The 15,328-nt window shown below is 49.8% G+C and overlaps 1 protein-coding gene across 2 annotated transcripts; it reads left to right on the plus strand.

Annotated features, from left to right (window-relative positions):
• The first annotated feature begins 1,800 nt into the window (after window positions 1–1,800).
• On the plus strand, window positions 1,801–15,202 carry TMEM183A (transmembrane protein 183A). Of its 2 annotated transcripts, none has more exons than XM_064399339.1 (8): window positions 1,801–1,968; window positions 2,655–2,744; window positions 5,636–5,791; window positions 7,940–8,096; window positions 9,510–9,690; window positions 12,889–12,969; window positions 13,597–13,752; window positions 14,724–15,202. In XM_064399339.1, the coding sequence occupies exons 1-8, from the start codon at window positions 1,872–1,874 to the stop codon at window positions 14,907–14,909; spliced, it is 1,104 nt and encodes a 367-aa protein (XP_064255409.1). In that variant the 5' UTR covers window positions 1,801–1,871; the 3' UTR covers window positions 14,910–15,202. The 2 variants fall into 2 exon arrangements, with proteins under 2 accessions (XP_064255409.1, XP_064255408.1); XM_064399338.1 differs by having other exon boundaries at window positions 1,802–1,968; window positions 7,937–8,096.
• Window positions 15,203–15,328: the final 126 nt, after the last annotated feature.

Genomic DNA, 15,328 nt, shown 5'->3' on the forward strand with positions numbered 1-15,328 from the left:
CCCTTTCATTTAATACTGTTCTCTCCTCTACTGGTTACTGATTTCTCACTTCTTATGTTAATTAGTCCATCTTTTTAGTCTTTTTAGTATCTTTGGAAAGTACGAACTTTTAACACATAGATGGAGTCTTTGTTTGCCTCTTCTTTATATTCAGGTTTATGCAAAATTTATTTGTGCAAAATTTATTTATATGTTGTCAACATTCCATATGTCCAACCTCACCAATGTTCTTCTCTCCCAGGCTTTGTTCATTGAAGCATATCAGGCTTAGTTTATCAAAACTTCAATTTCAGTACTTTTCCCAATCTGTGGGAAGTGGCTCATGGCAACTTTACTAGATGCTGGAAAAGAGTAATTTAAAAATAACACACTATTTATAATTTATATATAGGTTATGATTAATTAAAGCAATTAATTAAAAGTTAATTAAAACCATTAACTAAAATTATTATTTAAAAGTTCCATTGTTTCCAACAGGAGGGTGCATCAGGACAATCGCCTCAGAGTTCCTCCTTACTGGGAGCGCTGGGGAGGCCTGCAATCACCACAGAACCCTTTTACTGGGGGCCAATCCCCTCAGAGGCCCTCCTTACTGGGATGACTGGGAAGGGCAATTATCCCAGAGCCCCTCATTACTGGCAGGACTGGAGAGTGAAGTTACCTCAGGGACTGTCGTTACAGGGAGGACGTGGGGACAATTCCCTCAGAGATCCATGTTCTGGGAGAACTGGGGACCCACTTACTCAGAGGCCCTCATTACTGGGAGCACTGGGGAGCCAGCACCCTTAAAGGCCTTTGTGACTGGGAGGACGGGCGTGCCGTTCACCTCAGCGACGCTCAGTACTGGGAGCACTGGTGTGTGGGGGATCCCCTCAAGCGCCCAGGTTTACTGGGAGGGGGCAGTTACCTCACAGACCCTCAGTACTGGACAGAATCCCCTCAGGGCGGATTATGGGGAGCCCCATTACTGGGAGGACTGGGGCAGGCTGGAAGCCCCTCAGGGCCCCTGCTAATGGAGAACTGGGAGGGGGCAATCCCTCAAACACCGCCATTATGGGAGGGGCAATTACTTCACAGATCTTCTTTACTAGGGGGGATCTCCTCAGAGATCCCCTTTTACTTGGGGGAAATCTGAATTTGAGCTGAGGGAATCTCCTGAAGTGCTCTTGTTACTGATAAGACTGTGAGGGAGGGAGAAACCCTCAGGGACCCTCAGCACTGGGAGGACTGGGAGGGGGAATCCCCTCAGGGGTCCCCGTTACCAGAGCGCTCCGGGGGGATCCCCTCAGCACTGGGAGGACTGGGAGGGGGAATCCCCTCAGGGTCCCTGTTACCGGAGCGCTGCGGGGATCCCCTCAGCACTGGGAGGGAGAATCCCCTCAGGGGTCCCCGTTATCGGAGCGCTGCGGGGGGATCCCCTCAGCACTGGGAGGGAGAATCCCCTCAGGGGTCCCCGTTACTGGGAGCGCTCCGGGGGGATCCCCTCAGCACTGGGAGGGAGAATCCCCTCAGGGGTGCCCGTTACCGGAGCGCTGCGGGGGATCCCCTCAGCACTGGGAGGGAGAATCCCCTCAGGGGTCCCCGTTACTGGGAGCGCTCCGGGGGGATCCCCTCAGCACTGGGAGGGAGAATCCCCTCAGGGGTGCCCGTTACCGGAGCGCTCCGGGGGGATCCCCTCAGCACTGGGAGGGAGAATCCCCTCAGGGGTGCCCGTTACCGGAGCGCTGCGGGGGATCCCCTCAGCACTGGGAGCACTGGGGTTATGTCACAGCCCTGGTGACGTCAGGGCGGCGCGCGGTGTCGCGGGGCTGACGCGCGCGGGGCGGGCGCTGTGGCGCTGTCCCCGCTGTCCCCGCGGGGCCCGGCCGGACATGGCCCCGCGCGGCCGCCCCGCCGCCGCCGCCATGCCCCGCAGGGGCGCCCGCAAACGCCTCAAGTTTCGCGCCGACGACGTGTGCTCCGAGCGGGGTGAGAGCCGGGCCGGGCCGGGCTGGGCCTGCAGGGCCGGGCCTGGGCCGCGGCTGAGGGGGCCCTGGGCTGGTGAGGGAAGGCGGGTCGGAGGTGAGCCGGGCCCAGCTTGGCCGTGCTGGTGCACGCCGGAGAGGAGGCCTGGGCCCGCATTGGGGCCTGAGAGAGGAGATAGTTAAAGAGCCTGGGCTTGGCCTGGCTGAGGGGGATGAGGGGAAGGAGGACGGTCTAGTCTCACCTAGGAGTGAGTTGGGCCCTCGCGTTTGTGCAGGCAGAGAGCTGCATCCAGGAGGGATCCCCCAGCGGGGTTCTGGAGGGATGTGTGGCACTAAGACCTCTTTGCCTGTGGAGGAGGAGCCTGAGACCAGAGGATCAGCCAGGCTCAAGTTGGACTGTGCGAGGAGAATGGGATTATCACTGGCTGAGGTGGTGGGAGAAGGAGAATTGCATTGAGCTGGGTGGGGGCGTGGGTCCCCTGAGCCTGGTAGGCCAGTGGTCTGGAGTAGAGACTTTCTGGGGACTTCTGGTCTGCATGTCTCTGCTGAGGGTCATTTTCCTGCTTGTGCATCTCCTCCTCGAGCCTCTGCTCCTCTGGGGACTGTTCCCTTTAGTCATCGTGACTCTTAGCCCTTTTGTCCCCTCCCCGTAATCCCTAATCCCCCTGACCCCTGTTTCCCCCTCTGCAGTGACGGTGGCAGATTATGCCAACTCAGACCCAGCTGTCGTGAAGTCTGGGCGGGTGAAGAAGGCTGTGGCCAACGCAGTGCAGCAGGAAGGTGAGTATGCCATGGGGCCCAGCCTTCCCCACACTGCCTTCAGGGTTTGCTCTGCATGACATGGGAAACTCCTCTTCCTTAAACTGAGAAAATGTGTTGTCCTTTAGTGCTGAAAATGAGCCCGTGCTACTCTGTAGACAACCAGGTGTTAAGGACTTAGACAGGAGGTTTTGCAGAGAGCCTGCTGCAAGAATTGCTGTGTCTGTTAGTGCCTGAAATGGAAAGGCTTGGCTGTCATCTCCTGCTTGAAGCAGAAAATAACATTATAAAAGTATTTATTACTTTATTACCACATATAAAACTGTAGATAACTTTATTAGCAGGTAAAGTTCTTTGCCAGGGGAGTAAGGTTGTAATAGGTCTGTCAAACATCTGTTGCAAGGAGGTCTTGGGAGGGTGTTGCTGTTTTTTGGTGAACTTTGCAAAGAAGGAGTTTTCCTGGAAAGGTAGTGCAGTATTTTGTTATCAGCTTCCTCCTCGTCTGGGAGCTTTCTGAGCTAACACACCCCACTTGCTTGAAAAATGGTGATGTTTAGGCCTTTTAAATGTAGCTGTCACACGTGTTGTGTGAATGTTGTGTTGACAATGATGACTGAACTTTTCATAAAGGCAAACTCTTGATTTGCTGCTGAAATGTTGCATTGTGGGAGGCAGTATGCACTTGGTGTGAGTGCCTGTCAGGGGCAGTGGTGCTCCTGAAGATCCTCTTCAGCTGCTGCTTCTCAAGCTTTTAAGATCAGGACACTTCCCTCTTTTGTGGCCTCCTTTGTTTGGGGCTTCCCTCCTCCCAGTCCTGCTCCTGTTCACCCATCTGTGTTCTGTCTCCTTGAGGCAAAGTCCAGCACTTGAGCATCATGCTGGCAAACTGCTGATGTTCTGTTCTCCCTGCCCCCAGCATCATCTGCTTCATCCAGTTTATCCCCTTTCCTGCTGTGTTTCTGGCTCACCTGCACCTCATCCTGGTGCCTCCAGCTCACAGCAGTTCCGTGCCCACCCCTTTCCCAGGTCTTTGCAGTGCAGCCTCAGGGGTTTCCCCTCCGGATTCATTCTCAGGATCTCTCCTCCCCAGCCCCAGGGCTGTGCTCCAGCCTTATCTGGTGCAGCCATGACCATGCTGCAGCCTTATCTGGCCCAGCCTTATCTGTGTCTGGGGTGCCACTCGTGGGGACAGGAGCTCCAACCTTTGGCCTTGCTGCCCTCCAGAAACTCGGCAGAGTAAACCCCCACTGGGTGGGACTGCAGCGAGCGTGCCATGGGAGCTTCACCGACAGGGGAGCCGCGGCCAGGAGGAACTTTTCTGGGCTTCTTTCTTCCCCATTTTAGCGCCCAGGATGGGAGGATTGCAAGAGTGAGGTGAAGAGAGGGTGCCTCTGCAGGGTTGCAGTGCAGCCACTCACTGCTCGGTGGACTCGTGCTGTTCACTCAGAGGTTGACTTTTCCTTAGCAGAGTGGGCTGGACTCTTCTTCTAAACCCCACTCTGAGTCCCTGTAAGTTTTGTCCTCTCTTTCTTGGCTGTATTTGATGTCCTAACTCACTGTCATTTGTGTTGCCACATATTTCACTCTCTTTTTACCTATGAAAGGTCATGTGGAGAGGAGAGTGGGGGAAACAACTGCCATGAATACATCCAGGTGCCAGGAAAGCATCCAGTTTACAGAACAAACTGTGCGAAGCAAGGTAGAACTGGTTTAGCAAAGCACTGAGGTGTGTCTAGTCAGTGGGTACAGTCAAGCCCTGTCTGAAGACTGCTTTTCCATCTGCTGTCTTTTCATTTTATTAAAACCTTGTTTGGTGGTTAGAAATGAGAGTATTTTTCACCTGAATATATTTTTGGTTTCTTCTTGTTGTTTGTTTTTCTGCCGCTCTGTCTCTATGATTCAAACAGCACATTTTTGCTCTTCAGTGGCTCTGGTGACTGCAGTGACTGGAACTGGTGTGTATAAAACCTTCCTAGGCTTCAGTTTGTGCTGAGTAGAAAAGCTTGAACACTATAAACCTCCTCTGACCTCACTGGTCATGTTCTATTCTTCACCTGGTTTGTTTGGTTGAAATTCAGCTCTTGAATGAATTTCACAGGCTGTTTGTTAGCCTTGGTGCTGCTGTGGCAGTGCTGGTCTCTGTGGCAGTGCCTCACACAGCTGTAATGCAGGACCACACCTTTCTTTTCCAAGACTGTCATTACTGACTCTCATGTGGACTTTTCTGCCCTAATGAGCCCTCAGTTTACAGATCGAGTTTTAAAAATAATATTCCTGAACAGGGATATGTCTAAACATGTCCCCAGATACAGGAAAAAACGGCCCCAAGCTCCAGCTGACTCAGCTGGCTGTTTTCCTTGCTAGGCCAGAGCCTTCCCCTTCACTAAATTCCAGGGTAAGTGGAACTCCTGTGCACTTGACACTGAGTTCCAGCCCCAGTGGAATTTAGTTTTTTAGGATTATGTCATCAGCCACAGGATGGTTTTTCTGCTGCAAAGGGAGTGAGTCCTCTCTTCTCCATGCTCATAAAACAGTTCCAGAGCAGGTGCTGGCTCCAGGCTGAACATTGCCATGCAAAGCAACTCTGCTGTTTAGGGAAACCAGTTACCCCTTAGAAAGAGCCTGTTGTTTTATTTGGAGTTGTAAATAGCTTCAGCTGAACCAGTAGGATCTGCATAATGTGCTGGTAATCATCTTCATTGTTCATTACTTAAAACAAGCAGCTGAATAATTGTTTCCCATTCACTCACCCCTGCTAATCTTTCTCTGACAAGGTAATACTTGAGCTCAGGATTTACTTGATTGTGTCACTCACCAGAAGGCTTTAAGGCAGTGGTTCCACTGAAGCATCTCCTGGACTTGGATCACCTTTTCCTCTCTGCTGTTGTACTTACTGTCGTTTTTCATTCCAGTAAAATCCCTGTGTGGTTTGGAAGCTTCCTGTGTCCCTACTGAGGAAGTTCTCTCCGTGTCAGGAGAGTCCTGTGACAGCAGTGATGAGATGGATACCAAGGAGAGCATCAATGGGAGGGCTGCCTCGAGGAAAAAGAAGAGCAAAAGGCACAAAGGTGTGGTCACCTGCCATCCTGAGGCTCTGTGGGCTCCTGGTGTCCAGTATGGGGGATGCTCATGCTGGGGATTTACAAGATGGTCATGGGGCTCTTGGAGCATTCTGGAATTTGTGTATGCACAAAGAAATGCCAAGGGTTTAGTCACTTGTAAATCTGCTGGCACTTGGTCACGAGCTGCATTTGTACAAAGGCAGAGCCTGGGGCATGAAATCAGAGCCTGAGAGCTCCTTGCTTTTAACAAATATCCCTCAGCCTTGGAAAACAAACATTGCTATTCCAGAGTTGTGCAACATGGGGTGGTGGCAGCAGGTTTACTTTGGGGTTGAAGTGTTGCTGTCCATGATGCATTTGTTGGCAAAACACAAGCTCTGTTTTCAGTGTGTTTCCAAGGCTGTGGTTTGTTACAAATGGGTTTAAAGGGCTCTTTTTCCAGCAAGGAAGTGCATTTGATCCTAGTGGCACCTTAATACATTAATTCAAGGGAGATGTATCCTTCATCAGTTGCACTTTGTGCAACTCCATAGAAATCCATTGACAATGCAGTGTAAGCATCAAACAGCTCTGCTGGTCTGGGGAACCCTGCAGAAGTTTCTAGTATCAAGCTGCTTTCAGGTTGAGAATCAAATTCTAACCAGTTTTCGTGAGCTTAGTAGCAATTTATGTAGCACGTGATCATCCATCCACCACAGACTGAGGGTGGACAGTACTTCCTCTGGGAAGGGAGTTAAACGAGGTTAACCTCTTTTATTAAGGCATCCTTCAGAATCCTGGCAAAATAATATCTGAGTGGCTGGAGCTGTGAGTCTGGGAAGCCAATATTCTGTTCTACCACAGCCTTGTCTTGTTTCTACTACATGTTTAGGGAGGAAAAAATGGTGATAGAGCAGTGATGCTTCTGGCTGCCCTCTGAGTTCAGCAGTGTGGAGTTTGATGGCTTCTTGAGGTAGAGCTGACCCAGCAAAATGGGTGTAGCAGCCCATTGTGGGTGTGCCTGCCATAAATCTGAAGTGCTGTGGGGAAGTGATCACATCCAGAGCTTTCTTTGGCAAGTATCACATAAGGATAAAGAACTGCCCTTTGTATTAACCTGCCATCTCAGAGTTAGATCTGGCAAGTTCCCAAACACCTCTTCTATGCCAGAGACCTCACAGCAGCTTTTCCTATTAGCACTGTGCACAAGTTGTGTTTTCCTTCTCTGTTCTTAACCTTCCTAATGCTCAGTATTGTTCACCTACTTATATTCTTTTAAAGTATTTTTTACTCCTAAAGTTGGAGCAATGTCTGTAGAAAAAAGTGTGGTGTAAACTACAAAACACTCCAGGATTGAAAGGAGTGTGAGCCCTCAGTTCTGGCTGAGCAGTTCTGACACCTCTGAGAGGAAGAACAGGCCTTTCTCTCCATCTGAATTGCCTTAAAAGTTCACATCCAAGAAGTTTTAATGAAATTAAGAGATTTAAGAAAATAAGCTGATTGCTGGATGCAGAACAGAATTTCCCTCCCTGACAGAGCTCCTACCAAAATATTGTGACCACTGGAACAAAGACTTGGCAGTACCAACTGGACAAGCCTGGCAGTACCAATGGTCACGGTCTTCATGTGTGAAGCTATTTTAGTGACCTGTTGAATGTGCCCTTTTATTAAAAATGCAGGAACTTGGATGTCTCTTTATTTGACATCCAGTTTTTATTTCTCAGCTTCAGTGTGGTATTTCAGCTGTGCCAGGGTCAGGCATCAAAACAGGGTCCAGAAAGGCTTTGTGGTTTCCATCCTTGCACACAGCCCTCACTTGGACAAGATGCTGAACAAAATGACCTAATTTTGTATGCTTTGAGCTGAGCTGATGGATTAGAAACCTCCGGAGAACCCTTTCAGCCTGAATTCCTTTATGAATCTGCCACTTTGCTCACTTGTGCAGCGGGGATAACAGTGGCGGGTGTCCAGCCCAGGGGAGGTGTCATGGCTGTGTGGACACTGATGGGAACGGGGAGCAGGGCCACTGAGGCTGTGCAGACTGGGGCTTGGGCTTTCCCTGTGTGTGTAAATCAGTGGCCCACGTGTGCTGCCAGGTGTGCAGCGCGTGTCTCTGGGTGGGAGTTGGTGCAGGTGTGATGTCCCGTGCTAACACAGCCTTGTTGCCTTTAGAAGATGCCGAAGGGGGAGGAGGAGAGGAATATCCCATCGACATCTGGCTGCTCCTGGCTTCCTACATCCGCCCTGAGGACATCGTCCGGTTCTCTCTGATCTGCAAGAAAGCCTGGACTGTCACTTGCACTGCTGCCTTTTGGACCAGGCTCTACAGAAGGTGAGACTCTAGAGGGTTTTAAGACTGGTTGTGGGAGGTTTCAGTAGAGAGCAGTTCTCTGCAGAGCTGGAAATAAGGGAATAATTCCCTGTAGGCCTGGGCCCTGTGTTTGCACATTGACGTGGTGATGTGGGCCTCTCTTGTGGAATATTCTTATCCCTCAAAAACAAACTGGGAGAGCTTGGGTTGTTCAGCCTGGAGAAGAGAAGGCTTGGGGAAGACATCCCTGTGACCTTCCAGTACCTTAAGGGGACTTATAAAGGGAAGGCAGAGGAACTTTTTGTGGGTGGGTGGTGACAGGGCAAGGAGTAATGGTTTTAAACTGAGGGCAGAGGGCAGGGTTAGATTGGATGTTAGGAAAAAAATCTTGACTGTGAATGCAGTGAGATCCTGGCACAGATTGCCCAGAGAAACTGTGGCTGGCCCATCCCCGGTAGTATCCGAGACCAGGCTGGAGCACCCTGGCATAGTGGAAGGTGTACCTGCCCATGGCAGGGGGTGGAATGATCTGAGCTTTAAAGTCCCTTCCAACCCAAACCATTGTATGATTCTAAAATCACATCTGCTTTGGGTATGGAAATGGATCTTTGTGGTGTATTCCTGTATGTTCCCTGTAAAATCTCAGAGTTTGTGTCCTTTTCTGCTTGCCATGGCCCAACACTTGTATATATCAACCTTTCCAAGTGTGTATGGCATGGTCGGTGCTGAAAGGCAAACATCATTGATGGACAACTTGCCCTGCCTCAAACTCTAATCACAGTCACCTCCGTGTAATTTGGGAATTCTGGAGCTATACAGTGACAGGAGTAAGTGAAAGCAAGGAGGGCAAAGGGGTGGTCAACGCTTGATACAAATCCTTCTATCCCAGTACATTCCACTGGGATATTCTTTCAGGAGAGAATATTTTCTTTACACAGCTCTACCCGTTGCCCAGGAGGCACAAGCAGCAGGGGCACAGAGTAGAGAGTGGCTTGGTCATCCTTGCCCCTGGTTTTTAGTGTGACATTCCCTAGCAAAGGCTCCTTTGGAATGTGATCAAGCAATAGCCCTTGAGCGCAGGTGTTCAGGCTGCTCAGGCAGTACTGAGAGCTGCATTCAGTTCAGCTGGGAGTCCCTGGGAACCTGCAGCAACCTGCAGCCCTTTGTGCAGCCTGCAGCTACATCCCCGGCTGGTCTCTGGGCAAACTAGAAATTATTGGGAATTGTAGTAGGATGTGTGGGCTGGAAGCCTGCCTGGTGCAGGTCAGGGCTTTGAGCCTGGCATGTGATGTCCTGTCAGCAGCACACCCCCCTCACAGCCCTCAGGGTTGACCAGAGTCCTGTAGTCAGTCATATGTGGAGTTCTCCCCTGGCACAGCTCTGTCCCTGCCCTGCTGTGCCCTGGAGCTGACACCTCTCCTGTGGGTTCTGCAGGCACTACAGCCTGGACGCGTACCTGCCCCTGCGCCTGCGCCCCGAGTCCATGGAGAAGCTGCACTGCCTGCGCGCCTGCGTCATCCGCTCCCTGTTCCACATGTATGAGCCCTTCGCCGCCCGCCTCTCCAGGAACCCCGCCATCCCAGACAGTACTCCCAGCACTTTAAAGAATTCCAGAGTAAGTGGCATCACTCAGGAGCTGGGATTTGTCTGACGTGTTGCTGTTTCTGTTTGGTTTGGTTTTTGCTTTCTAGAAGAAAAACAGATGATGTGAAGATGGTCACCAGTGAAGCTGGCATAGGATGTCACTAACTGGGTAGTCTCAGCAGGATTTGTAAAAGTGGGCTGGTTACTTGTACCTGTAGAGTTACTCTTTGGAGTAACTTCTGCTTAAGTCCTACACTACACCATTCTAACCAGCAAAAAGGGCCCTGGTGTCACTGGATATCAGAACTGCCAGGGATGTGTGTAGCTTCCCTTCTTCTGATCAAGGCTCCATAGGATCAGCTTTTATATGTTTTGCTTTATTCTGACACTGTCTGTCAGAGTACATCTTCTCTCTGTAACAGGTCTCTGGAGAGCTCAGGAGTGACACTGATGCCAGGAGCTGTGTCACCCTGCTTTCCTGCAGGTCATCCATGGTCTGGTGTGTGGGTGAGGTGGGGTGGTGATGCTGGGGTGAGCATGGCAAATGTGCAGAGCCAGTGTCTGCTTTGGGACTGGGCTGCACTTGTGTTGGGCTGTGAAGGGTTTGTCTGTGGTGTGGGCAGGTAATTCCCTGTGCTATCCCAGCTTGGAGCACTTGCATATCATTCCTCTTTAATTCCTGTTGACCATTAACTCTGAAAAGCCTTTGTGTCACTTGTTTGGTTTGAACTTGCAACTGGCCAATAATCTGTGAGCAGCTTAAAGAACGATGTGAATTCTCCACCCTCCAAATCCTAGGTCAAAAACCTGTTGAGAGACGTTTTTGGAGCCAGACTGAAGTTGGTTTCATTGAGGAGTTGTTCTTTCTTTTCTGTTCAAAATAGAGGAGCTTCATCTATCTGTACATGACATCCTACCTTTCTTCCTTCCTTTCCCTGTCACAGGCTGTCATGGGCTTGAGGAGCATCCAGCAGCACACAGGAGGTGGTGCTGCAGCACAGGGAAAAGCACATGGCTCTGTGTACATTCTTACTCTGCATCCAGAGCTCCTCATTCTCTTCCTGAGTCCCCAGGCTGGGGATCTTCATTCTTACCAACTGAAAAAGCAAAACACTTTGAGCAAATTCCAGTAGTCCTGAGCCCAAGCAGCCACTGCTCATGGCTGTAGGAGCTGAAACCCTGAGGCAGTGCTGGCAGGGTTGATGTTTTGGGAGGATTCCTGGTGACATCATAACGGCTTTGGTGCCCACTGCTAGTGCTTCTCCTGTACTAACAGTTGGAGGAAGATCCTTTAAGTGCAGTCTTTCATTGTTCAGCTTTTAAAAAAGGAAATTAAATGGGGACAAGACTTTGTCACAGCAGTAGAGGTTTGACCTAACCCCTTGCAGCATGAAAGAGCCACCCTGAGTGTGGTCTTGCTGTAATACTGCACTGCAGGACTCTGAGCTCCACTTGTGTGACGGTGCACACAAATCCCTCAGCACAGAGGGTTTGGAGGAGGACCTGGCACTGCCTCCCCTTGTTCTGGCTTTCCTGGGCTTTGGTTGTACCTTTGTGGGTTGCTGACACTAACGGCAATGCCTACCTAAACTGCATGTGGCTAGAGGAGAGCCCAGCCCCGGGTGTTATCCAACCTAGCTTTTCCTCTTTAATTTCCTTTTTTCTTTCCCTAGCCTAGCTTGTGTGGGACACTGGAGCCGTTATGGTGTCAGCAGAGGTGTTTGCCCTTTAAAGACACCCCATTATTTTGGGCGGAGCGGCCCCGCACGGCGCGTCTGAAGGGCAGGACGGCTGAGCCGAGGACGACATCCTCTGCCCCTTAGGAGGTACTGACCTTTTGTGCTTCACTACTTGCCATGACCAAACAGGTTGCTAGACCAGGCTGCCTCTGCAGGTGAACTACAAATGCCACTGATGGTGGAGTTAAACTCAGCAGCATCTCCTGCTTATCTGAGTTAAAAGATCTGGAGAATGTTTTTATTGGAAAAAACATGAGGGTTGTTTCCTCCCAGGTGGAGGTTATTTCATGCATGTTTCTGAGCTTTACTCCACAGAGCTTTGTTGTTCACCTCATGAGGATTGTGGAGAGAAAAGGTCTTTTAAGGACTTGTTTATGGATGTGACTCAGAGTTGAAGTAGAGGGTCTTGTATCCCCCTTGGTCTCTTCAGAGCCCCTGTGGTGCAAGCTGGCTCTGGCTTAGTTTTATTAGGATCACTCCATCCTGGAACGAAGTTAAATGTGTGCTTTGCCCTGCAACCCAGACAGACCTTCTCTCATCAGGAGAGACTGTATATGGATCACAGGGAGTTCTCTTTACCCACATTATTCCTCCTTTACCTGCTGACACTGATGATAAGACCAGCTGTGGTGGGCTGGCATCTGTGGTGTGGAAGAGCTTTGTGGGATGGCTGGACTGACTTGCCAGGTTCTTTCCTTAGCTGTTGAAGGCTGGTTGCTTGTACTATGACTGGTAGGCAGGGATTTCCCTCCTACAGGAGTTTTTCTGAGCCTCCTGCTCTAGAATGAGCTCCTGGGCTGGAGCCTGTGGCCCACACAGCGATAACCAAGTGAAACTGGAGCAGTCCTGGTTTATGTCTGCATGAGAGAGCAGTGCTGGTGACTTCTGAAGCTGTTTGAGGCTGGTTTCTCATTTTCTTTTGAAAAGACACAGAAGATTGGTCAGACTGTGCTGTACTGGCAGTGGTTTTGGACTCGAAATGATGACACTCAGTGCTGGTAATGGCAAGGTCAAGGTCTCCATTTGGCACCACAATGGCTTAGGAGCTTCTTCATCCATCCCCTCATAGCTCATGTTGGGGTCTTTGCATTTTCCTCTGGATCCTTTCCTTCTCAATCCTTATTCTGTTCTCTCTTGTTCCTCGCTTTAACCTCATTTGGAACCCAGTTTAATGGGAGTTGCTGGTGGGTGGAGGGAATGGGTGAACCTGCACCACTCATACCTGCCCTAGGAAAGGGACAAATGGCACATCAGGATTTTGCTGTTTGGCACATCAGTGACTACGTGTTGCATGAGGAGTTGGCCAGCTTGAAACTGGGAGATCTACACTACTGAGAGGGTTCTTTCAACATAATTAATTTGAATACGCGGCTTCTAATTACTCCTATGTAATTGTGTTTTCAATTGGAAGCCTTCATGATCTGTTAAAACTTATTTAAAGTGGTGCTTCTAAGGGTTTCATAATTTTGTGTTTCTTTTTTCTACCTCAGTGTCTGCTTTTCTGGTGCAAAAAGATTGTAGGGAACAGACAAGAAGCAATGTGGGAATTCAACTTCAAGTTCAAAAAGCAGGTATGAAGGAACCAGATCAGCTGTGACTTGTTTGAAGCAGAAATTATTTTTCGGGGGGTGGGGGGGGTGGAAGGGAAGTGGAAACTTTTTGTCCATTCAGAGAATAAATACAAACAGATTCCTGTGGTAAACTGAAGCATGTTGTGCAACTACACTCAGTTTTCAGTCTGTATTACCAAGACATTTAGAATCCCACATTTTTATTTCCTCCTTTGGTATCCTTTCCCCGCTATAAGATGCGGATCATCACTACTGATTGTTACCAAAAACCAGACTGTGTGACTGCAGTGGTCAAAATGTTGACCAAAATCTGAAACTTCTTGTTATGCCATTGCCAAGATTTCTCAGAGAAGTGAAGACAGCCAGCACTGCGAGGGAAAGCCTCCAGTGGTGGGTGTTGGGAGAAGCCAGTAATTTCAGGCAACCTTGGGAATTGTGCAGCTTTCCCCTCTAAAGAAATGGTTCTGAAAATTGCCCATCCTGAGTGTTGGCATTTTGTTGCTATTGTGACACTTTGCCCAAATACCTGGGGAGGAGGAGAGAGACCCTGCCAGGCCACACTGGGGAGGAGCAGCCAAACCCAGCAGAGGTTCCTGCTTTGATAAATCGGCCTCTCTTTCTTTCAAGTCTCCCAGATTTAAGAGCAAGTGTTGCAAAGGTCTCCAGCCCCCAATCCAGTATGAGGAAGTGCACACAAACCCTGATCAGGATTGCTGCCTGCTGCAGATCACCACCTTCAACTTCATCTTCGTGCCAATCGTCATGGGCATGACCTTCACCTTGGTGAGTGGGAGAAAGCTGCCAGGCTTTGCAAATGAGGCTACTGTAAGGACATGAAGTGAGCACCTGGAATCTCCTGTGTTGGAAGGGACTCACAGGGTTCCTACTCCTGGCCCTGCACAGGACAACCCCAAGAATCCTACCCAGTGCCTATTTTGGGCTGTGTAAATCCTACTGCTGTATCAGCAAACCAGTTCTGGGAATCATATGGTTAATTAAGAGAGGAAGTGCTCAGAATCTCAGTTTAACTTCTCCATTTCCGTTGGCTCTTCCCTGTTTGGTGCAGTGAATAGAGAGGATGTAGAGAATGTGCCGGAGCTGTGGCTGTGCAGTGTCTGGCCTCAGGTGTTACCAGAACTGCAGCAGGTACAGGAGACAGGGAGCAATACAAGTGGAGGTCTGCCCCTCACAGGAATATTTCTTTATGGCAGTAAATTCTGGGAGGAAAATCCCACATGAGGAAACTCTTTGACTGTGTGTTTGGTCCCTGATTGGGATCAAATTGGGAGTAAGGGTTTCAGAAGTGGCCAGTGCTCAGTAGAGGTTCCATCTGGCCTCACTTAGGAGTTGGGCAGTGAGTTCCAGACTTTTCCTGACAGCCACTTGCTTCCAGGTTCACTTAAGAATCATAAAATTACTTAGATTGGAAAAAACCTTTAAGATCAAGTCCCAGCACTGCTGTGTTCACCCCTAACTTATGTCCCCAGTGCCACATCCACAGTCCTTTTGAACACTGCAAGGGATGGTGATGCCACCACGGCCCAGGCAGTTCCAGTGTTCTCTGACATCCCTTCCATGATTATCTGGGGCTGCCAGCCAGCCAGCTGGTTTGGATGCAGTGCTGTAGCCCAGAGAATGTGACTGTGAAACACCTTGTACAATTCAGAGGAATGTATAAAGTCTAGAAGTGTCATGTTGAGAGCTCTCTTGGTCACTGTGATGCTCTGAAGCAGCTGTGATCTCCTCTCTTGCAGTTCTCCATCTCGGTGAGCACGGACATGCGGCACCACCGCGTGCGCCTGGTGTTCCAGGACGCGCCCGTGCGCAACGGGAAGAAGCCGCGCATGGAGCAGGGCGTGCAGGTGGTGCTGGACCCTGTGCACAGTGTCAGGCTCCTGGACTGGTGGCACCCACAGTACCCCTTCTCCCCAAAGGCTTAGTGCTCTCCTGAGGCTGCAGGAGCCCACAGGGGACTGAATCTGGCAGGCTGAAGAGAATTTCTAGGAACCAGGAAATCCCATTTTTATTTCTGAAATAAATTCTGCAGTCTCCTTGCAAGTGGTTGAAGCTGCTGAGCTAGTTTGTATGTATATAACTTCTGGTCAGTAATGAGCAGAGCTGAGTGTAAAGCAGAAACTATTTGTAAACACACTTTTATGTAAAATTGACATTTTATGATTTGAAAGGAGCTCCCTGGAACTGTTCATTTAAAATCCTTTTGGTGCTAATCAAAGTGGTCTTGTGTTCTCTTCTTCGGGAAGAAGTAGGAGGTTTTGCTTTCCAAGAACTTTCCTTTTTGCTTTCCAGGAACAATCAACAAACGAAATCCATGTTTGTTTTACTGCAGCAGAATTGTGTT

This window comes from Passer domesticus, chromosome 25 (genome assembly GCF_036417665.1).
Source record: "Passer domesticus isolate bPasDom1 chromosome 25, bPasDom1.hap1, whole genome shotgun sequence".
Lineage (NCBI taxonomy): Eukaryota > Metazoa > Chordata > Aves > Passeriformes > Passeridae > Passer > Passer domesticus.